Raw genomic sequence first — 23742 nt, forward strand, 5'->3', positions numbered from 1 at the left:
TCCCATCAGACTATGCAATGTCAGCCCGTGCCGGGCACAGCCGTCCCTGGTGATTACCGTAAAGTAACGCATGCGCCGTTCCAGACGCATAATCATTTCCTGAAAAAGAAATTGTTAAAGCATCACTTAGCTTTTGGCAAATGCTTGATTACTCTGCGACATGAAAGGCATGCTACATCACAAGGATTACCTGTCATTTCTTCTAAAGAGTGTGATTTTTCTCTGAGCAGATTTCAAGGATGCTCCTCCTCCAAGCCACGAACTGCCCCTCCTCCCACCAGATACCGTTTCAGGTGCACAGAGCCACCACTCCTAGGACGAGCGACCCCTCACCAGTACCTGATGCTGTTTTACTCAGGAGGATCTGACTCCAACACAATTAAAAGCAACCAAACCTCCCCAAAATGCAAGCATTTAATGATGACAACTGCTGGGTGGGTTCTGAGGTTTGCAGAGTAATTGCTCCAAACAGCAAAATTATAGGAAAACCTGGATCAGATCACAAGATACAGCGATTACTTTGGCTCACCCTGCCAGGCACAGGCATTCGTGAGATTCCAGGTGCTTCCAGATGTCCTACAGTCCATGTAAGCTCATTCACTTCCAGGTCTGAATTCATCTTCCCTTTCTTGTTTCTAACATGCTTTTTTGTGCCAACTCTCATTGAAAAGAAAAGCTGAGGGACAGGGCGGTGGTGGAGACCACACAGTTGTTACACGGAGGTGACAGAAGGTTTCCTCCTCAGAGAGGCTGCTGCCAGGGGAAAAGGGTGTGGTGGCAGCTCCTCTTGGCTGTGGGGCTGGGCCCTCTGAAGGTGATGAAGTCTTAGCTCTTTAGGATACACCACGAGCACATGCATTTCGGCTCAAAGAGAAAACAGTGTCTCATCTGGGAATAAGACAGTGTGGTAGAGCATTTTGGACTCAAACCTGGCTCCAGATTCTGGCTTTACCACCTAGGACTTCCTTGGGCAAGTTACTCAACCTTCCTGACCTGGGTTTTGTCTTTCATTAACTGGGAATAACAACATCTTCCAAACAGGGCTGCTGGGGAGACAAGAGAAGACACACGAAAAAGCCAAGCACTGAGTGAGCTTCTGTCCTAGCTCCCGTCACTGTCTTTCTCCGAGCAATGCTTTCAAGATCTCCCGCTGCCCAAAGTCTGAAGACACGTCTCACCCAATCCCTGGGCCTCCCCGGGCAAGGAGGCCACACTCTGCGGACGGGAGAATCAGGGCACTTTGGCGACCTTTATGGGTGAATGCAGAGAAGTCTCCACTGGAGCTGCTGCCTCGAAGCCTGAAGCTGTTCTTTGGGGATGACATTATGGCTACTACTCAAGGGCACGTATGCTCCGCGGTCGGGGCTCTGAGGCAGCAGTACCTCATAATACCACAGGCACTCTAAGAACACGCGGCAACAGCTATCGTGTGCACTCTCCAGATTTAATCTTATTTAATCCTCCGAGTGACCCTCGGAGGCAGGGACCATGAGAGTCCCTATGTTAGGGATGAGGAAGTGGAGGCACAGAGAAGTCACACATCTCCTACCAAGAGTCACGGAGTGAGACTCCTGGCCTGTGTGGTTGACTCCAGCGCCATGCTTGTGACCACAACGTCCATCCTCCAAGAACCAGGAACTTCTCAGGGCCGTGGAGACTTCCACGTCTGCGGCTCTGTGTCCAGGAGGCTGGTGAGCAGGCTCTTCCTCTGCCTTTTCTGCTCCACGGAGGTACAGGGAAACCGTGAGGCCGTGCAGTCAGTCAGAATTATTACATTTATGCTACCAGACCAACGAGCTCACAAAAAAGAACGTTCTGTTTTCAACCAGAGGTAGGTCTGTCTTCTGTGATGACATCTAACAAAGACCCTCAGCCTAGCAGTAACTGCTAATAATGGTTCAGTCGCCGATTTAAATGGATTCGGCTGCCAAGAAACCAAGAGAAGACTGAGACTCCAAAGGGCAGCAAGGAAAGAATTGGGAAAGCTCATCAAGTGTAAGGAAGTGTCTTAGAGACCAAGGCCAAGATGACCCACACCCTCGTGTTCCCAATGACTACGCACCGGCAAGAAAGCCAGACGGTGAAGAAGGCTGACAGGAAAATAATTGATTCATTTCAAGTATGACGTTGGAGGAGAGCTCCACAGACGCCCTGGACTACCAGAGGGACGAACAGGTGGGTCCTAGAGCAAACGAAGCCTGAACTATTGCTGGAGGCAAAAGTGATACAACTGAGGCTGTCCTAATTTGGGCTCATCAGGAGAAGGTAGGATTCTTAGGAAAAGACAATAATGCTGGGAAAAGCAGAAGGCAACAGGAAAAGAGGAAGAGCAAATAGGAGATAGACTGACTCCATAAGGAAGCCACGGGCCCAGTCTACAGGAGCGGAGTGAGCTGCTGAGGACAGGACATTGTGAACATCACTCACTCATTCACAGGGACGCCAGGAGTCAGAGCCGACTCGATGGCAGGTAACAATTATCTTCATTCCTTGTAATTTTATGTCACTTCACTGGTTTGCATCTTTCAAACTTGGGAAGCTTACAGCTTATTTAAGAAACAGATGGGAGAAAAGAGGATGAGATCCATTTCCTTAGAAATGCATAGAAAGGCAGGCACAGGGAAACCATCGCTGGGGAGTGAAAACAGGCTAAGAAACCCCTCAGCAATAAAGGTCCCCTGAGGACTCGGTTCTGAAGGCAGAGTTCTGTCAAATCCCCGGCATGGGACATATGTCCTTAAACATGTGAGAAGAGGAGGTCCCTGCAGCCCGTCCTCACCTGGGAGGAGAGCGAGAGCAGCACCACAAGCCAGAAGAATCCGCAGAGCAGTTTCAAAAACAGCCCAGCTCAGCAGGGAGCCCCCAGAGCAGGCGTCTTCCTCAGAGCGAAGACAAATCCTTCAGAAAGGAAGAGCTGAGGGTGACAACAGGTGGCCACGCTAATTGAAACCTGATAGAAGAGAGTGTTAAAAACTCAGCTTGGTGAGCGGGTTGTGAGAAACAGCCATGTGGGGCTCCCTGTGACAGAACTATGAGGATTACACATGGGGAAAACACCTCTCAAACGGGAGCAAAGAGTGACATGCCAGAGGCACTTGAGGGGATCCGAACCGAGCATGTCACCACAACACTGAATGGCAGAAAAATGATTTCACAGATTTAATTAAAGCTTAAAACTTGGCGAGCTCACACAACAGCGGCACGGTTAAAGAGAAAGAAGTAGGATCTTTCTCTAGCTGTGTTCGCTTCTAGTCTACCTATGTCTGGGGAGAGCGTTCACCTGCCCTGGAAATGGGGTCTGCATTCTCTCTCCAGCAATCTCGCGCTGGAAGGGGTTCCGGCCCACTCACCTGAGCCCCTCGGTCGTTGACCAGCTCCACAGACCACCTCCCTTCGTACTGAATCCACACAAATATGCCTCCGTCTGCGTCACACGTGGCCAGCTTCTGGTATGGCTCATTCCACCTCACCAGCACAACCTAGAAAGCAACCGGGAAGATGGTTACCACGGGGAAGGAACAGGGACAGGACCATGGCTACGAAGAGCTCAGCCCGCAGCACTCAAGAGACGGTGTGATCAAAGGAAACGACTGGGGGAGGACGTGGGGATCAGAGGAGAGGACAGGGCACACCACACAGGGAACCAGACCCCCGTGACATGGCATCGTGACAAACAGCTCACACCTGAGCACACACAACACTTTGGCATGAAAACGCCCATCACTATGAAAACAGAGAGGGCCCAGAGTCCGTCTGGACCCAGCCCTGCCTCTCACAGGGCAAGGACCCCTCAGCCGACAGTCCTGTGTGGAGCGAAAACGACGTCCACAAAATCACTGTGTATTTGAATCAGTGTATTAATTATTTAGAACAGAAAGAGGAAAGCGTGGGGCTTATTTGACTTCGTTTTCCTCCCGAACTGAAATTTTCTCCACCTTTCCTGGACTATCTCATTTCTGAACAGTTCAGCCTCTAACTATGGCCAATCTGGAAAAAACGTGCAGTTGAAATATCTAAGTTGTTTAGGATTTATTACAGAAGAAATATGAAGAAATTACAAGCATCAAAGTTTGTGAGTATAAGAACTAGAACTTAAACTTGAAAAATTCGGGAGCTGGACAAATCATTTTCATCTTTCTCACCTATCAGTCCCCCGTCTAAAAGGTGGACCCTCCAGTAGGTGGTTTGTGGAATCAGGTAAATACCCAGGCAGCCCTCACAGAGCCCAGGAACACCTGAAGGACAGGCCGCCATGAAGCGGTCCCGCAGCCCATGAGCCACAAACCAACAACCCGCATTTGCTGTCGTGAATGTTCCCCGAGCGTCGCCTGACTGGCCCATGTGGGGACCGTGACGAGTGAATTCACTCAGGCAGACATCCAGCTGGTACCTACTTGGTTCCTGCTGCGTGATCCTAAGTGACCAACAGGGCGCTAGAGAAGACGAGGCCCCGCTCTTGGGAAGCTGAAAGCGCAGCTGGGAGTCAGAGCGTCCACGGACACCGGATATATACTGATGTGTGTCAGTCAAACGAGGACATCATTAACCAGCAAGGACACGCCTGCTATTCCTAAGAAAGATCTGAACCCCCTTCTCCTCCCAAGACATTGTGTCTAATAAACCAAACATGTGGCCCTGGTGTAAATGGGTGCCAACCTCTAACTTACATTCCCAAATAGCAAACAAGGCCAAGGACGGACTGTCCAGGACCTCTGCAATGCCCACCTGTGTCCAAAGCGCAGGCCGACACAGAGGCCCCGTCACCTCTCAAAGCTGCATCACGGGCACACCTGATTTTAGGTCTTTAAGTCTCTTTTCAGGGCACTAGAGAGCTAGGAGAGGTCCCCAACCTTGGTCTGCCACCCTTGGTGGGATCAGCACTTGTTGTAAGATACGTGATAAAATCCCCAAATTTTCCAAGAGGAAATTATTACCCACTTAAAATGTAAGGATACTGTGGCTCTGTTGTAAACCTCAGCAAAAATCCGAGAGAGCTGTGAGGTTGCAATCTTTCGAGACCTGGTGAGCACTAGACAAATCTAACCTAGCTGATGGCTCCCAGGGCAACGTCAGCTTCCACGCATGCGGCCACCTACCACTCCGGGCAGCCCCATCGAGCTCCATCCCTCTGCTGAGATGCCCGCCTCCCTGGTCCGGGCTCTGCACGCAGCACTTACACCATCCACTCCAACTATCGCTTTCCGTGCACGCCTCCCCACTGAGCTGTGGCGCGGGACGAAAGGGACAAGGGCACGCTTGTCTTTCAATACCGACACATGATAATTTTGAATGTATTGTGCCAAACAGGAATATCCAATTAGAAATTATGATCCTTATTCAATTACATCTTCGAACTATAAAAGGTTATTGGAAACTATTTCCGGTAGGTTATTTTCAACTCCCAAAGGCATTTTAACAACAGCCATACTGCCTGCCTGCCTATTATAAACTGTTAGGTGCCGAGGATAGAGATTAACACATCTTTGTCCCCGTGGGGTTCAGCTCACTAAACAGACACAATGTAGGGCTCTCTATGCAATTACAGAGTTGTGAACACACACAGGAGGGCTCTCAACACAGATGGACAGAGGGAACAAATCCAGATTCATAAGTCTAGTTTTTAAAATTCTCTACTTAAACTACTGATCTAATTTTTTTTTTTTTTGAGGAAGATTAGCCCTGAGCTAACATCTGCCACCAATCCTCCTCTCTTTGCTGAGGAAGACTGGCCCTGAGCCAACATCCATGCCCATCTTCCTCTACTTTATATGTGGGACGCCTGCCACAGCCTGGCTTGACAAGTGGTGCCTAGGTCCACACCCGGGATCCGAACCGGAGAATCTCGGGCTGCCGAAATGGAGCGTGCAAACTTAACCACAGTGCCACCGGGCCGGTCCCCGATCTAATTTTTAAAAATAGTAAAACCAACAACAACAAAAGTCTTTAAATGACAGTGAATGTGTCATAAAATTTAGAATTTCCAAATGGTCAATGAAAGCCAACATCATACATTTCTTTCAGAGCCAGCGATGCTTTGGCCTGAGCACTGCAACCCACAAACGTGCCCTCGGCTACAATTTGGTCCCTAAAGACACATCAGTCGTTTAAGCCTACAATCGCTAATGGATCTCAGAATGGCCACACAAGATAGAACGTGACAAATAAGAACACGATATTCATGACTGATCAGTTTTTAAATTATTTCCTTAAGTTAACACAGTGCACACTCACCTACTGTGACCTTCCTTATAAAATGTATTTGATAACAAGGGGTCATTTCAGAGAAGAGAGGTTAGTTGCATTTTCTGTACTTCTGCCTTTTTCCTTTAATGTCCATTGCCATGGAGAGCTGCATGTTTAATTAACATCAACAACAAACCTCTCTTCTTCACCAAAACAGCCTGCCTAGTCACGGTGTGACACAAACACAAAAGAGCAGAGGCAAAAAAATATTTTAAGGGCCAGCCTGGTGGCATAGTGGTCAAGTTCGCACACTCTGCTTTGACAACCCAGGGTTCGCAGGTTCGGATCCCACTTGCGGACCTACACAGCACTCATCAAGCCATGCTGTGGCAGCATTCCACATACAACATAGAGGAGGACTGGCACAGATGTTATTAGCTCAGTGACAATCTTCCTCAAGCAAAAAGAGGAAGATTGACAACAGATGCTAGCTCAGGGCCAATCTTCCTCACCAAAAAAATCACCCCCAAAACAAAAAAATTTTCAAGTTATTTCTAATGTTAAAGATTTCTTGGTCTTATGACCACACAGTAGCAGTTACTGGATAAACAAAAAGTTCACAGACTCAGTTTCATCTTTTTGTAACTCCTGATCAGTTGAGATGCAGGAGTAAACAGAAATGGAGTCCCCATTAACACACTTTGCTGTGAGTTCTCACCAGTATAACTAAACAGGTAGGTAAACTGAGAGAGAAGGAAATCTCTCCAATGATTCTTGGCTTAAAAATACAGTCAAACTGGCAATGTTGTTTCCCTGGGTTAGAATTCTCATTTCCTCTCTCGTCTACAATTCATAGCTGCCTGCCTTATCTCCCAAGCAGCTTATTTCCTGTTCTCCAAATCTTTCCAGTTATTTGGCAAGGTCAGGACATACCAGAGTGCTGAGGAATTACCAACCAGGGGGCCAGCTGGGTCCCCAGTCGCCCAAATCGTGTGGCAGGGTGCTAAGCATCTGCCCAGGATTCTAAGGCAGAGCTTTCCTTCCCTTTTCAAGGAAAATGGGGCTACTGTTTACTCAGGGCACCAAAGACCTTCAGCGTTTAGGGTGTTAGCTGAAAGGTGGTGGTGTTCCACTGAAAACACAGAGGATAAGCTAAGTTTTGACCTAGGTCTTTGATTATGCAAAAAAACACCAGCCTGTCACCCTCTCCAACGTAAGGCATTCTATCATTTTATAGTTATCATTATCAATAAATGTTTATTGCAGACTATCAAAGGTAGAGAAATCTCCACTGAAGGGCAGGTCTGAGAGCCTATTTGGATTGTAATCTAATGCCCTAAATAAGTCGCTTCACTTCCTACACGTAGAACTACTTTTAGGCAGAACAAAACAAGTGTGAGTGAGCGACCCATCTCTAGGATGTTGATCTTTGGGGCAGGCACTCTTCAAATGGTGTTCCTAGATATGAGTCCAATTTAAACTTTATAGAAATATCCAGGAAACCATCACAGTGAACAACCAGTATCACCAACGTTCAGAAATTTCCCTCAGCCTAAAAGGAATATTAATTTGAACGAATGCTAAATACAAACAGCTCAACTAATAAATCCCTGTAAATGATGCTTAGCACTCAGTTCTTATTCTGCAATTCATTAAATGAAACAGCAATAACTTCGATTGTACAAGAAAAATACAGTGAGCGCCAGTGTAATCTTAGATACTTTTAGTCATTTTCACAAAGAACCAAAAGCATCTTGAGATAGAGGCTGGAAGAAATCCAGTGCAAACAATGGTGTCCAGACTATGCCCACCAGCACGAAGGCCCTGTGAAGTGTCACAGTGGGGCGTGTGGGCTCAAGGCCCGAGCCCGGCCTCACTACCACCAGCTGTGTGGCCATGGGCAACCTGCCGACCCACTTACTACCCCTTTCCAATGGGGGCAACAGCAGCACATGCTTCTAGAGTTGTTGTCAAAATATGATGAGAAAGGACCTTAGAAGGGCGCCAGGTGCACAGCAGATGTTCAACCAATGAGAGCTCTGCAGTATTAATTTGTGAGCTAAAACTCCAGAACGTGAAGACCGGTTCAGCACAGCGTGACGTATATGGTTTCCTCTTCTTGAACAGAAGATGACTGATTTGAAACTTAGTCCCTCCTTCCAGACTCACCTCCTGCCACTTGCATTCCCCACCCAACTCCGTGCCTTAAAAATCAACACCACCACACAGCTCCTGCCACCTTTGGCCTGGAATAAACTTCTACCCCTTGACACCTGGTGGTGTCACCTTCCCTGAAGTCCCAAACACTCCCCCTTGCCATTACCATGGCATCTTCTAGGCAGTTCTGGTATGTGCGTTCACGGCCTGCAGTTGCTCCCTCAAATGTCTCTGTTCCACCAGCCTGACAACTTCTCTGATTTTCTGTTCCTGGAGCCCAGGCACACAGGAGCATTCCACACAACTTTCTAAATTGAACTATGCCTGAAAGGGGGTTAACCATATTTCTATAGAATTTTATACTATTCTCTCAATAGTAAGATGCTAAAACTGGTTCGAATGAGTTGTTGGGTTTTTGTTGGCAATAGCTTTATTGAGACAAAATTCACACGCCATACAATTCACCCATTTAAAATGTACAATTCAATGGTTTTTAGTGTATTTTCAGGGTTGTGCAACCATCACAATAAATTTTAGAACATCTTCATCAACCCTCAGAATACTCCCTCCAGCCCTAGGCAATCACTGATCATCTCTGTCTCTATAGATTTGCCTATTCTGTATATTTCATATAAATGAAATCATACAACATGTGGCCTTTTGCCCCTGGCTTCTTTCACTCAGCATCATGTTCTCGAGGTTTATGCCTGTTGTAGCGTATGTCACTACCTACTTCCTTTATACGGCCAAATAATATTCCGTTGTGTGGACACAACACATTTTCTTTATCCACTCAGTTGATAAACATCTGGGTTGTTCCCATCTTTTGCTTATTGTGAATAATACTGCTATGAACATTTGTATACAAGTTTTTGTACGGACATATGTTTTCATTTTCTTGGGTATATGCCTAGGAGTGGAGCTGCTGGGTCAAATGATAATTCCGTTTAATTTTATGAGGAACTGCCAGATTGTTTCCCAAAGTGGCTGCACCAATTTACATTCCCAGCAGCACCGTTTGAGGGTTCCACCTTCTCCCCAAGACTTGCTGCTCTGTCTTTTTTATTACAGCCATCCTACTGGGTGTGAAGTGGTTTTGATTTGCACTTCCCTGATGGCTAATGGTGTTGCGCATCTTTTCAAGTGCTTATTGGGCATCTGCACATCTCTTCTGGAGAAATGTCTATCAGATTCTTGGCTCCTTTTTAAAATGGGTTATTTGTCTTTTCTCTTACTGAGTTGTAAGAGTTTCTCTCCTAAGCCTCTGAAACACTGACTACATTTCAGGAAAACTTTAGCTTTTATTTCCACGTAATCCAATTTATTTCTATCATTTAAATGTTCACAAATCCAGTCCTAATTCATTCATTCAAATCAATTTGTTATAAGAACTCCAAGAAGGAAATGGTCCAGAGATGATACAGGAATTCAGAAAAACAGCTCTACAGTGTTCTGAGTCCTAGAATCCAGGGACCAAGGTGTCCCTACACTGTTGGGAACCTGAATGGGTTGGGGGACGACCCTCTCAGTCCCAGGACACTTCCTAGGGAACTCACAGCTACACTTTCCTTCCTGAGATCCTCCAAACCTTCTTGTTGCAAAATAACACATATTCTGAATGAATAGAATTTAAACTATCAGGAAGGACTGAGTTAGGAAAAAAGAACTTCACCAGGTCTCCTGACATGAATGTGAAATCAGCACTCCCGGCCTTCTCATCCACTGAGGGGCAGCAAGAGTCTTTCACGAAAGCAACACATAAAACGCTCTGAAGAGCTACGTTAAACACAGTCTGTAAGCAACCCAACAGTTAACATCATCATCTCCTGACCAGTTTCAGGCGCTGACTTGAGCACATCTCAAAACCCCATGAAAGAAGACTCCCTGTGACCCTAACCTCCACCCTTTAACGTTCAGTCTCAGTTGCCACCTCCTAAGTAGAAATTTAACTGGAAAGTATGTTCAACCACAATCACTGTTCTCTGAGGTTCCGAAGCACCTCACCATGTTAAAGCATGTTTTTCCCACTGTCACTTCCCACTTACTCTCACCTAAATGCTCGTGGTGTAGGCAGTAGTTATTGGCTTTAGCCAATTCAGAGCTGACATGACCCCTCGGTCTCAGAGATGAGGACAAGGAGGCTAATGTGGTGAAGCGGCCCTGCCTGATGTCACATAGCAGGTAGGAGGTGGGTCCGGGGACAGGCCAGAGCCCAGTCTCCTGGCTCCTGCTCAGGGCACTCGTCTCCATTACCAAGGTCAACCAAACTGGCCCGTGGCCATCAATCACTTAGCACCAGGAGGATGCTGCTCACATGGACGCACAGGTGGAAGAAATGCCCCGCCCTCAAGAAGCACCTGGTGCGATGCTCAGGGAAGCCACCCCCCTTTTCTTTCTTAATAAGTATGTATTCTTGCTGTGATACTTCCGCAATGCAGAAATGTTCTGAAAAACAACTGTACCAACAAGTTCTAGTTCTGATAGAAGAAAACAAAAATTATACCAAAAAGAAACGAAAACATTAGTGGTTTTTATAACAGTGATTTTTATTAGAACTTTTCTATATTTTCTGATTTTCCCACAATGGACATATTCCAGCTTCTCATACTTCTTTTACAGGGAATTTGAACAAATATCTTTTAGCAATAGTAATAATTAATAGTTTGCAAGTCATTTTCACATACATTAGCTAACTTCATCCTCACAAATATCTTAAAAGGAGGTATTACCATTAGTATAACGACTCCATTTACAAATTTAAAAAGCGGAGCTGAGAAGGTCCAATCTCTCCATAGACAAAAGTCTATGCTTTTAAACTTTAAAAAATAGTTTTTAAACTTAAAACAGCTTTAGCAATATTTATGACATATATGAAAGTTTAAAGAACAATTCATCCTGAAATATCTTCTCATTCAGCTTAAGAAAACATCACCAGGACTTTCGAAAACCCGTGTGTTCTTCCCACACTTCGATCCTCCCTCCTGAGAAAAAAACACTTTCCTGGGCATTTCATGGTTTTAATTCATACGCATTTTTATACCTATATATCCTATGTATGTATCCTCACTTCAGTATTTTGTGTTTCTTTTTTAATTTTAAATGTTGTAGAAAATTTCAACGTACACCAGCGAAGAGCAGCTGGGACAATAACTTTCCATGTACCCCTCATCCAGTTTAAAAATTAACACTTCTGCACGTTTTTAAGCTTTCAAAAGACTCTACATGTTCTCTCACTCCGGATTCTGTTGTGAAATGCACCGTGTGGACAGGTGTGGCTCTAACCCGTGTATTTTCTCTGCTCCACAGCAGTCATGCGTGAATAACCACAATTTATTTATTCATTCTCTCGGTGAGAAACTTTAGGTTGCCTTCCTATTTTCTTCCTCCTTTTACGAACAATGCTGCTTACGAACATCCTGCCACAAGGCCCTGTGAGCAGCACAGGATCCCCTCCAGAGCACGTGCGCAGGCGGGAAGAACTTAAAGGTGTTCGTAGCTCCGTCTCTACTAGACTTTGCCAGGTTACTGTCCAAAGTGACGGGGACAGTTCACATCCCACCAGCGTGCACCTCGGCCTTAGATCCCGACTACATTCGACACTGCCAGACTTTCAAATTTTTGTGAATCTCACAGGTGGAAAATTATTTCACATTTTGCTTCTAATTTTTATTTATCTCCATAGACTTTTGTATTCCATTCAGTCTGGAACATCTTAGTTACAGGCTCTGGTAAGACATATCAAGGCCTTTTCCTTCTCTCTGCTCGCCTCCACTGTGCTTAAGGAAAATAATCACTCAGTTCCTGGCTACGCGTCCACCGACGGCGCCTCCCCTCGTGGTGTACCCTAAGAAGAGATCAGAACCTCGTGTATCCAACAGTCGTTACCAGGCACCTGCAGCACAACCAACACGGGGCCTGTGGGGGCTGAAACTACAGAAGGCACAGCCGTGCCCTTGAGAAGCACACACTGCGGCCAGGAGTCCCAGAGCAATGGGACAGGTCAGGAAGGTGGCTGGGGTAAATTCTCATAATTCCTGATGTCTTCCTCTGCACGCCTTTGCGCCAACTTGCTGTGGATTGAGAAGTGAATTCTGCAGGGCCGGCATGCCAGGAGAGCTCCTGAGATAGGAGGCAACCTGAGGCTGCAGAGAGACGGCTGCAGCTTAAGATCAGTCTGGAGAGAGGCCACAAAATCCAGCCCACTGACCCCAACGAGCTGAACAAGGGGCCTAAGGGGCTCCCACCTGCATCTCCAGCAAAGCCTCAAAGCTGGTGCAGGATTTCCTTCAACGCACAGTTCAAATGCCACTTCCCCTGCGAAAATGTCTGCAGCTCTCCCAGGCAGAGCCACCTGTTTCCTCCTCGGTGCTCCCAGAGCCCAGCCCTCAGCCTGCTCCAGCCTCGCCACTTCCCCGAGCCCTGCAGAGGAGCTGGCCGCCTCCTTCTGACATGGCCGACAGGCTCAGGAGGGGACGGAATGAGCAGTGGGGGAGAGCCCACAGTGAGGGAGCACGATGCACCTACAAGGGGAGGTCTCGTTCTGGGAAAAGGAAGAACAGCGAACGCTCACTAAGGCACTGTCCTCACCCCTTGATAACCCTCTTTACTTGGTGTCCTCGGTTAGGTTCCCTCAAAGAGCTGAGACCGGATTCGTGCGCACCTACGTGGCTTGTTGTGGCTTCTCCAGTATGCTCTTGGGGGAAGGGAAGTGGGACAGGGCTGGGGATGGAGGAAGGCAGGAGGTTGTGATGGAGACCAGCTGACTCAGCCTGATCCCACGCAGAGCCCTGGGGTGTGAACTGCTTGCTGCTGGACCCACTGTGAGACAAGGGCCAAGCTCTCCTGCTCCCTGCACTTCAGTCACTGGCTGCTTGGTGGGAGTGGGCTGGGGGTGGAAGAGGGGACCAGGTGGCGCCATGAGTCTCGGCAGACAACACACAGCGTCCACTAGGCATGGCTTCCAATAGTCCCTCAGTCTTCCCTGCGCTACGTCTTCTCTTCGCTCCCCTAAGTGTTGCAGAGATGCAGGGCTCAGCCGTGACCCCTCCCTCTTCAGTCTCCACTGGCTTCCTAGGAATCTGATCCAGTCTCATCTTTAAATCCAATGTTTAACTATCTGAACACTGATGACTTCCAAATTCTTATCTTCAGTCTCTGACTCTATATCCTGTCTAGGATCTCCACCTGGATGCCTAACAGACGACACAAACTCAGCACATCTCTAACAGTGCTCAGATCTATTTTCCCCTAAGGCTGCTCCTCCCCAGCGCTCTCCACCCACATTAATGACACCATCTGTCAATGAGTCACGGACAGCAAAGCAGACTCCCCTCCCTGCTCCTCAGGCCCATCAGCCGCCTGGGCAGAGACAGGGAGCTGCCCCTAGGCTAAGGCAAGGCTCCGCGCAGTGTGTGGGTCCCCTCTGTGGCCCTTAAGTAATAAACAGATGAAAAACTCAGCCAGCACAAAAGAGATCCCTCTTTGCTGGATCTTTACTACTCCAATTCTGTTTCATAACAGTGGTGCTAGCTCCCACATGTTTTTAGATATGAGCTTAATGCTCATAAAAAAATAATTCCTTTGCCTAACTAGAAACTAGAGGAGCAGCTCAAAGAAAGGAATTGTGAAAATGTTTGAAGACATCAATGCACTATATAAATATTAGCTCGGGGTTACTGCCAAAGGGTAAACAACTTCTTAAATTTCAAATAAACTTTAAGTTTTAGATATACAGAAAAATCGCAAAGAGAGTACAGAGGTGCCCTGTGTCCCACAGTTTCCTCTATTATTAACATCTTCCATTAGTATGGTACAGTGTCACAATTAATAAATCGATATGCATATATTATTACTGACTAAAGTCTGCACTTCAAATTTCCTCAGTTTTAATGCAGCATCCTTTATCTGTCCTGGATCCCGTCTAGAACACCACATTTAGTTGTGATGTCTCCTTAGGCTCCACGTGACTATGACAGTTTCTGAAACTTTCCCTGTTTTTGGTGACCTTGACAGTTTTGAGGACTCATGAGGTATTCTGTTGAACATCCCTCGACTGGGATTTATCTGATGCTCTTCTCACGAGAGGCTGGAGTTACGGGTTTTGGGAGGACGACCACAGAGCTGAAGTGTTCTTCTCATCACATCACATCACATCAGTGGTACACGCTCTCAACACGACTTCTCACTGTGGACAGGAACGTGCTCACCTGGCTGAAACAGCGTCCGTCAGGTTTCCTCCCTGAAGAGTTACCCTTTCTTCCCCCTTCCCACACTGCTCTGTTTGGAAGGAAGAGAGTATGGGCAGCCCACATTTAGGGAGGGGTGAACTGTGCTCTATCTCCTTGAGGGCAGAGCGTCTACATGAATTATTTATAACTCTTCTGTCCAGAAGATTTGTCTCTTCTCCATTTATTTATTTATTTTATCACTAGGAACACATAGGTGTTTACTTTGGAGTTTGGGTCATAATCCAGTATGACTTCGTTTATGTTGCTGCTCAAATTGCTCCAGCTTTGGCCTCGGGGAGCTCTTTCACAGTTGGCTCCTCTGTCCCCTGTGACTACTCCTGTCACGGTGTCGTTTATTTTGCTTTTTGAGCACTACCTTACTTTCTGACATTACAAGGCGTCTCACGTGTACTTTCTGCTCCAGTCCTTGAATTAGACATTTCTCCACGGAGCCCCGGTTCCTGAGCGCTAGATCCAAGAAACCAAGATGCCGGTGTGTGCATTGCTACTGGAGTGGGTAACGGCTTTTGACATACAAAACCAACATGCGGTAAGATGAGCCTGAGACATCCTGTTACACCAGAAGGCGAGGCAGGTATCAAAAGGCCTGTAGAACCAACCTGAAGGGGCTCCCACTGGCCAAGGATGGAGCAACTTGAGCAGCAAAAAGAATTAGTAGAAGGCCCTGAGACAAGCGTGCCAAAATCTACGTACGCTAAAATCCATGAGTCCATGATGATCCTAAAAATATATAAAATCCTCGTCATTAACCTTTGAAGAATGGTGTACAACTCGTTACTCTGAAAACTGGTAAGCAAAGGGAAAAAAACAAATCCCACAGTGATCCTGCCATTACTTACCAACAGTACCCATAACAACCAAGAGGTGATGAGGCAAACCTTTTCTTGGAATAAGTATTCCAGTTAATAAATAAAGAGGGAATGACAAAATCAGAATATCACCATGTCGCAACCACTAATGAGACAATGGCTCTAGGCAAAGATCCGCCAATGGCGGCTAACCTGGACAGGTGAAAGGAAGATGGGATTGTAGTATGAATGGATCTAAGTGACAAGTCCTAACAACCTGATCAATTTTAACATCGCAAAGAAGGCAGACAATCATATATTATCTACCTCCTGATGGAGGTGCATGAGCCACCCATGAAGTATTACCAGAACAAAACGCACGTGACAAAAATCCAACTTGAAGTCTCTAGACCTAAATAACCAGTTTATAAAACTACAGAAAAACATATTAAATAACATCCTGGGGGTGTAATTAGGAAAATTCACTCATCCTACGGAATTTCTCATGTTCTGGGTTTTCCCAATGCAAGGAAAACAATAAAGAGATGAGGAATCTACAGATTAAAAGACTTGAAAGACACCTCAACCAAATACAATGCATGCAACGGAACTTGTTTGCGTCTGACTCTTACAACTCAAAACTAAGGACAACCCAATTTTTCCTACAAGGTAGAATACTGAACAGATCCTTCACCAAAGAAGATATACAGATGGCAGATAAGCACATGCAAAGATGCTCAACATCATTAGTCATCAGGAAACGGTAGCTGAAAGCACAGTGAGACAACCCTACAGTATCAGAATGGCTAAAATGAACTACGAGGATACTCAGCACGCATGTATGCAAGTCCCAGCTTTTCTTAGTTGATCCTTGTACTCCTCTAATATAAACAAAGGAAATATAATACCTGCCTCCCACCCTGCAGTGTGCATTTCATAAGTATCAAGTCAGGTCTAACAGTGTCTTCCAATAGAAAGGCTGAAGGTCTTGGACTTTATCCTGTTGATAATGGAAAGCCACTTTAGCCTGTTATTCTTTTTACAATATGTATATTTATATAGAGACTAGAAAACTGTAATATGTATTATGCACAGAGTATTAAGAGCCTTCTTTTTGAGGCTTAAGGTTATATTTTAGGTAGTATCCATTCAATCATAAGATAATGTGCCAGGCAGGACATCTCAGAGAAGGACAGGAGAACATACCAGAATCAGAAAATTTGGGAGCAGAGTGGCAGGGATGTGCGGGATTGGAAAAGCATATTAAATATAGTTGCTGTGATTTGCTTTTTAAAAACTTGCAGTATAATACGCATGCTTCAATTGATTTTTTTTAGTCATTTCTTTTGAAATTTCAAATATTAAAGGAGGATGTAAGAGTTTTATCGAAAAAATACATGTTTTAGGAAACACTGGCTACCACACAGAACTAAAAATTTCTTATAAAATATGATTCATACACAAACACAAAAAGTTCAAAACCAGTGTCACACGCATGAATTTCAATTAAAACACTGCATCACTATTTCCTTTTACTCATATTTATCTCTTCCCCCAAAACCCATAATTGTGAAATAATCCCATTGCATAGCTTGGAATTAATTTCCCAATAAGTAATACTTTTCCAGTTGGCGAGATCGACAAAGAGTCTGTTAAAAAATGGACTCCCTGCTTGATTTGAAAAGGGAAAGAAGTAAGAAAAAGGCAACACATCTAGCATTTCTACCGGTCGTAAGAGCACTTCTGTTCTCAGAGTTCTCCCCTAGCACCGCTCCCCTAGGTGGACGACCCCGCCCGCCCCCCACCCCCCTGGGGATGCGGTGTTTCTCTCCCTGCCCGCCTCCCCCTCCGTTTAGTGTTCCCGGAACACCGCTCTGGGCTGAGATGTCCCTGTAACACCCATTTCAGCCCACCTGCTGTTGAAGGGTTCCAGGGCCAGCAAAGGTTATTTCCCAGCTTAGAAAGGGATTCTTGGAAAACAAGGCTGAAAAGAGAATTTGAGTGCCAAGACAGCTGCAAATAAAGCAGATTACTTGAGGTACCAAAAGAGTGGAATCAGGTAAACTCAAATCACAAAATAAAGTATTCTAAATAAAAAGCACTAACTCCATAAATAATTAGCAAAGGTCACGAATCTCTTAAGGTCATTATTGTCTATTAGCAAATGATACTTTTTCCCCATGCACTGAGATTTGATTCTAATTTGTAGCAGGGATGGCAACTTGAATAATCTTCGCATGGACCCAAGCTAGAGGTATGTAGAGTTACTTTAAACCAACAAATCTGTTAGCTTCCGCAATATAACTCATACATTTTTTTATTCTTGAATTTCTTAAAATCTCTTCCCAGTCTCTATAATAAATACAGAAAAGCATAAGCTAAATTGCCAACCCACCATATTCACGGGGTTTCAAGACTTGTCAGAAAGTATCATCTGTTTTTACCATCATACCTTGTTATTATCCAAGCCCCTCCTAAATCATCAAATTTATGATTCAAAATGTTCCACTCTAAAACAAGGAAGTTAACCTTCCGTACCTGTGAGGAAATGGACAGACTACAAAAGGATCTGATTCTAAAAGAACCCCATGACCTGGTACCTGGAGCAGGCATTATCATCCCTACTTTACAGAAGAGGAAACTGAGGTTCAGAGAGCTTCACTGGCCCGAAGCACTGCCAGAGCAGGGCCAGGACCTGTGTCCTTCCACTTCTCGCCCAGTGTGTTTTCCTGCTTAAACAATAAAGCAGGGCAGAATCGGCTGATGAGCCTATCGTTTGGGAGCACGTACTCATCGGGGAAAACTATAGTATTTGTGAAGAATGCTCCAATTTATTAAATAGGAAAACCGAAATTTCTAGTCTAGAACTCTCGACGATCCAAAATGCTATGAAAAATGTTCTGAGAAAGACAGAAAAAAACCTCGGGGCAGAACTAGGAGACAAAAGCACAAATTCTAAGAAGCCCGACGTTTACTATGAAAGAGAACTTGCTAACTAGGAGGGCTGTCTACCAGTGGAAGGGCTGCCTCCAAAGGAACCTGGAACCTCGGGAAGGGCTTCAGCTGAGGCCTGACACCCAACTGCCAGAGTGCCTGGAAGCAACGGACCTAAGGAGGGGTCTGCTGGATTAGAACTGGAGGACGTCCACACTACCATCTAACTCCAAGACCACCAATCGAAATGGACCACGCCCCTGACATCAGGGATGTTACGGCCTCAAAAAAAAAGGCTGATCTCAAGCTCCTAAGCATCTACCTACTGCTCAGTCTCCACTAAACGTGCTAAAGGGAGACTCAATTATTAACGTAGTTAACTTGGCTATTTCGATTAAAAATCTATATTTTAAATATTGCAATCATCTTGTCGACCAGGTGTGTACTTTAGTCCTCATTTACGCTTCATCTATTACATTAATTTTCAAGATGTTCCTCTTCAGTTCTCAGAGCAGTTACGGCGGCAGGGTTGTCAACATGCTGCTCTTTCAAATCCCTGCCTCCTAGCCCAGCACGTCCAGCATTTGGCCAGGCAACGGCGCTGCTCCAAACACACTGCCGCCACCTTCGATCCACAGCCAAGTTTGCTGGGCTCCCAACTGAAGAGAGAATCTCAGCTCGTCCGCCCAGAGCCCTACTGTGCGCCCAGACCAAAGCACGTCTCTCGGCTCTGAGGGCGCAGAGCCGGCCGGAACAGGAAAGCCGCTCTCAGCGGACAACAGCCAATCTGAGCTGCGCTCTGGGCTGCAGCACTCTGCATCTTCATCTTGTCTGAAGAATCAGGTCGGCCTAGAGAATTCCTAAGGATCTTTCTAGCTCTGAAATTTTGATACACTGGATTCTGTTTGGTCAAGTACTAAGCAAATACAACACACCTACTCCTAAGTGCAAAATCTCACGAAACCTAAATATCCACCACCCAAGAAAAAAATCCAGCACGTGGATCATGACACAGCACCTGGGGGGAGGGAAGAGAGGTGCTGGGGGAGGGAGGGCTCAGAGAATACTGGAGTAATATTTCAATTCTAAGTTAGGAGCTGAATATGCAAGTTTCCTCCTGACCATTTACGATCTTAGAAAGATGAGAGATGTTACTTGTTACATAATTCGTTCAAGACTTACATAAAGTTGAGTTTCCATGCATCATATCACATTGTCTGTAACAGTTAATTTTATGTGTCAAATTGACTGGGCCCCTTTGCATTCTGGAGGCAAAATATTCCTCATCTGGGTGTGATACTCTGGCCCATTTACCTAGAGACCAAAAAAGCCGCTGGTTCTGAGTGGGGCCCAGGATGAGAGAAGGCTCCACGACAGAACCAGGCTGCCACGCGAGCTGCTCTGCCACCCAGGCCGCGGACCCAGGAGATCCACTGGTGCCTGAAGTGTCAGGGCAGAAAGGGACGCTGTTGGGAGCCTCTGCCGGACCCCACAGGTGAATCGCAGTGCAGGCCCTTGGCATCCTGGAGCAAAGCCCTGCCACCCCCACAGATAACTACTCTCCTCCTGAGAAACGGCTCTGGCCTGCTACTGGGCCTCCTCAGAGACGGAGCGCTTAACCCTGGGCATCAAGTTACCACGTGACCTGAGCTGCCATCACAACCTGGGCGTCACCTGACCCATCAAGCCGTGAAGTTGGGCATGCACAGCGGCACTCCATCACCAAGTGGAAGTGGTGGATGCGGCCCGGCCCAGGAGGCCCGAAGGCACAAGTGAGTCACGTGAAGAAGTGGCCCAAATGCCCCCGGTTCCCCCTCCTGCTACACCTTCTCCTCCCAGCCTGCACCGACGGCCTCACAGGGAGTCCCCACGATCAGCTGACAGAGGAGGAGCTGACCACCCGGGAGTGGACAGCCGCAGCACTACAGCCCGTCTGGGACATCCCTGGTGAAGGGAAATCCTCCCAGGGGCAGAACCTGGAGGAGTGCCCCTGGCCATTCACTTGGCTTGGAAAGAGAAACGACCTGACATGTGATTAGACACCAGTTCTTGGGCTGTGACCAATGGTTTGGCTGGATGGTCGCTACTTGGAAGAAACATGACTGGAAAATTGGTGACAAAGAAATGTGAGGAAGAAGTATGTGGATAGACCTCTCTGAATGGGCAAAAAACGTGAAGCTATTTGTTTCCCATATGAATGCTCACCAAAGGGTGACCTCAGCAAAGGGGAATTTTAATAATCAAAAGGAGAGGATGATCCCTCCTATGGATACCAGTCAGCCTCTTTCTCTAGTCACCTCTGTCATTGCCCGGTGGGCTCATAAACAAAGTGGTCATGGTGTCAGGGATGGAGGGTGTGCGTGGGCTCAGCAGCATGGACTCCACTCACCTAGGCGGACCTAGCTATGGCCACCATTGAGTGCCCAACCTGCCAGCGGCAGAAGCCAACAGTGAGCTCTGACACTACACCATTCCCCAGGGGGATCACCAGCTACCTGGTGGCAGGCGGATCACATTGGACCGCTTCCATCGTGGAAGGGCAGCAGTTTGTTCCTACTGGAATAGGCACTCCAGATATGGATTTGCCTTCCCTACACACAATATTTCTGCCAAAACTACCATCCAGGATTGTCAGAGTGCCTTATCCACCATCATGCTATCCACACAGCATTGCTTCTGATCCAGGGACTCACTTCACAGCAAAAAGAGTGGCAACAGGCCCTCGATCATGGAGTTCACTGCTCTTACCATGTTCCCCATCCTGAAGCAGCTGGTTGACAGAATGGTGAAATGGCCTCTTGAAGGTGGCAACACCTTGCAGGCCTGCGGCAGGGTTTTCTACGAAGCTGTATGTGCTTTGAATCAGTGTCCTATGTATGGTGCTGTTTCTCCCACAGCCAGGATTCGTGGATCCAGGAATCAAGGGTGGAAATGGGAGTGGCACCACACTACTACCCCCAGTGACCCAGTAGCAAAACATTACTTTCTGCCCCCGTGCCCTTATGCTCTGCTGACCTAGAGGTCTTAGTTCCAAAGGGAGGAATGCTTCCACCAGGAGACGCAACAATGATTCCACTGAACCGGAAGTTAAGGCTGTAGCCCGGCCACCTTGGGCTCCTCATGCCTCTGAATCAACCGGCAAAGCAGGGAGTGACTGTGCTGGCTGGGGTGACTGATCCTGACCACAGGGGAAACTGGAGTGCGACCCCACAGTGCAGGCAAGGGAGGGCATATCCTATTGGTTCTGTTTTCTGGAGAACCCTGCCCAGTACATTGCCTAACATTAGAATTAGAAAAATACTTTGTTAAAATTTCTGATTGCTGGGGCTGGCCCCGTGGCCGAGTGGTTAAGTTCGCGCGCTCCCCTGCAGGCGGCCCAGTGTTTCGTTAGTTCGAATCCTGGGCGCGGACATGGCACTGCTCATCAGACCACGCTGAGGCAGCGTCCCACATGCCACAACTAGAAGAACCCACAACGAAGAATACACAACTATGTACCGGGGGGCTTTGGGGAGAAAAAGGAAAAAATAAAATCTTAAAAAAAAAAAAAAAAAAAAAAAAAAAAAAAAAAAAAAAAAAAAATTTCTGATTGCTCTGCCTTTGGCTCAACATTTAAGCTTTAAGTTAAAATATCTTAAAATTTTTGTCAAATATTCATATACTATTTTCCCTTATCTTTTTTCTAATCTTGAAAGTAGTAAATATTTCAGACATCACAAAAATGCATACAGAGATAATGAGCATTCCTTGAAATTCTGTACTTCCAAAACAACTACTTGGTGTACGTTCCTCCAGATTCATATTTTCCATTCCCTGTTGAATGGACTCATACAACATCTTAATCCAAATAAATGTATTCATCCTCCTCTAATGGCTAAACTCCTCACATCCTCTCCTAACAACGCCATTTCCTGTCATCCTCTCTGCACACACTGATAGCTTGTTTTCAAGTGATTTCACATTTCTGTATTTTGTATTTAAACTAAACCACAAACCCATGCACAGAGGGAACACCCTGCTTCTCTCTCCTCTTCCCACTTCTCACGACCCTGATTCGAGGGGAGACTAGCTCCTTAATAAAGCTCTTATTTAAGGAAACTGACAGGTGCCCTCCCTCGATGACACCGCTGACGGACCTCAGTAGAGTCCTTGGCTAGTTTTCCTAAAGGGCTGTCTCAGCCACAGAGCTCCTCAGGGCTCCTGGGACGGGCAGAGCTTGCAGTTAGCTGAGGGAGAGGTCCCGACTGTCGACTGGCAGCAGCAGGAAGGCGTGAGCCAGCTGCTGCTGACTGCTCTTGGTGTGGTGGCACCCAGGGAACAGAGCACACACAGAGCTACAGCAGAGCTGACCTCCCACACGCAGCTCTTCCTGCCCGGTACCTCCGAGGCCGGCCACAGTCCCTGCCCACCCAAGGGTAATGCTCAGGCGTTCTTTGAGTGGACCGAAGTGGACAAGACATAGCAGACGACAGAGTACAAGATGGAGCCACAGACTGGTTTTTTCTGTCATTCAGTTGGCAAACAGTGTTGACGGTGGTTGCTGTTGCAAAATTATTTGTATCACAAAAATTGAGGAAAATACAGAATGGATGTCTGTGAGAAAAGAAATGAAGACGGGGTAGTTCTGTACAGAAAATCACGGACATATTAAAGTTAACTGAACTTTCCTTCACTTCCCAGTTAAGGAGACTCTGGCATTTTAAAAATTATTGGTGGAATATCCTTGATACCTTAAAAACACTGTACATGAGGCTGCATTTCAGTTTTTTAAAGATGTGGTCACTAGGCAGACAATACCATATGGAAATCTGACCCATCCATGGGAGGTCCGCTCAGAACCAGGTTTTAGGTGACGCTTGTGCTTCTGAAGCTAAAGCTGCTCAACAGAATTTTATTTAACTTGTTCTCGTAACATCCACGGGAACCTTCACAAGCTCCTCCTAGGGCAGGGAGCATTTTGCATAGAAGACAACACGCACGAAAGCCTTATCTAAGACCTTTCCACGACACAACCGTAGAGCGGGCGCTGAGATTCAGGCTCCTAGAACTCCATCCAGAAGCCACACTGAGATAGACTCAGGTACCTTTACAGAAACCAGATGGGCACTCAGAATTATAAACAGTCATATAAATCTAGAAAAATGAAACAAACAAAATGACGGAGGGAGGAGGTGTCGTCTCCACCCACGAGGGCGATCCCAGTGTACAGGAAAAGGTACAGGACAAACACCTGAGACCAGAGGAACAACGGGGCCCGGCTCGGCGACCCGCAGAGCGGAGGACGAGTCTTCAGGTCACGGAGAGCCGACCACCTGCCTGAGGCCGGAAAGCCCTCGCCCCACCCCCGGCCCAAGGCTCCACTGCCCGGGTCCCCTGGGGCCCTCCAGTGAACGGAGGCCCAGCGCAGCCCCGGCTCGTCCCTCACTGCCGTC

At 46.7% G+C, this 23742-nt stretch overlaps 1 protein-coding gene across 2 annotated transcripts in view; it reads right to left on the bottom strand.

Moving 5' to 3' along the window:
- The window catches only part of TULP4 (TUB like protein 4), a 229559-nt gene that overhangs the window by 76222 nt on the left and 129595 nt on the right, over positions 1-23742 (bottom strand). For both annotated transcript variants that reach the window (XM_070483936.1, XM_044760737.2), the window contains one exon: positions 3351-3479. In XM_070483936.1, coding sequence (XP_070340037.1) covers positions 3351-3479 — 129 coding nt within the window. The remainder of the gene's footprint in view (positions 1-3350; positions 3480-23742) is intronic.

The sequence above is a fragment of the Equus asinus genome, chromosome 1 (assembly GCF_041296235.1).
Source record: "Equus asinus isolate D_3611 breed Donkey chromosome 1, EquAss-T2T_v2, whole genome shotgun sequence".
NCBI lineage: Eukaryota > Metazoa > Chordata > Mammalia > Perissodactyla > Equidae > Equus > Equus asinus.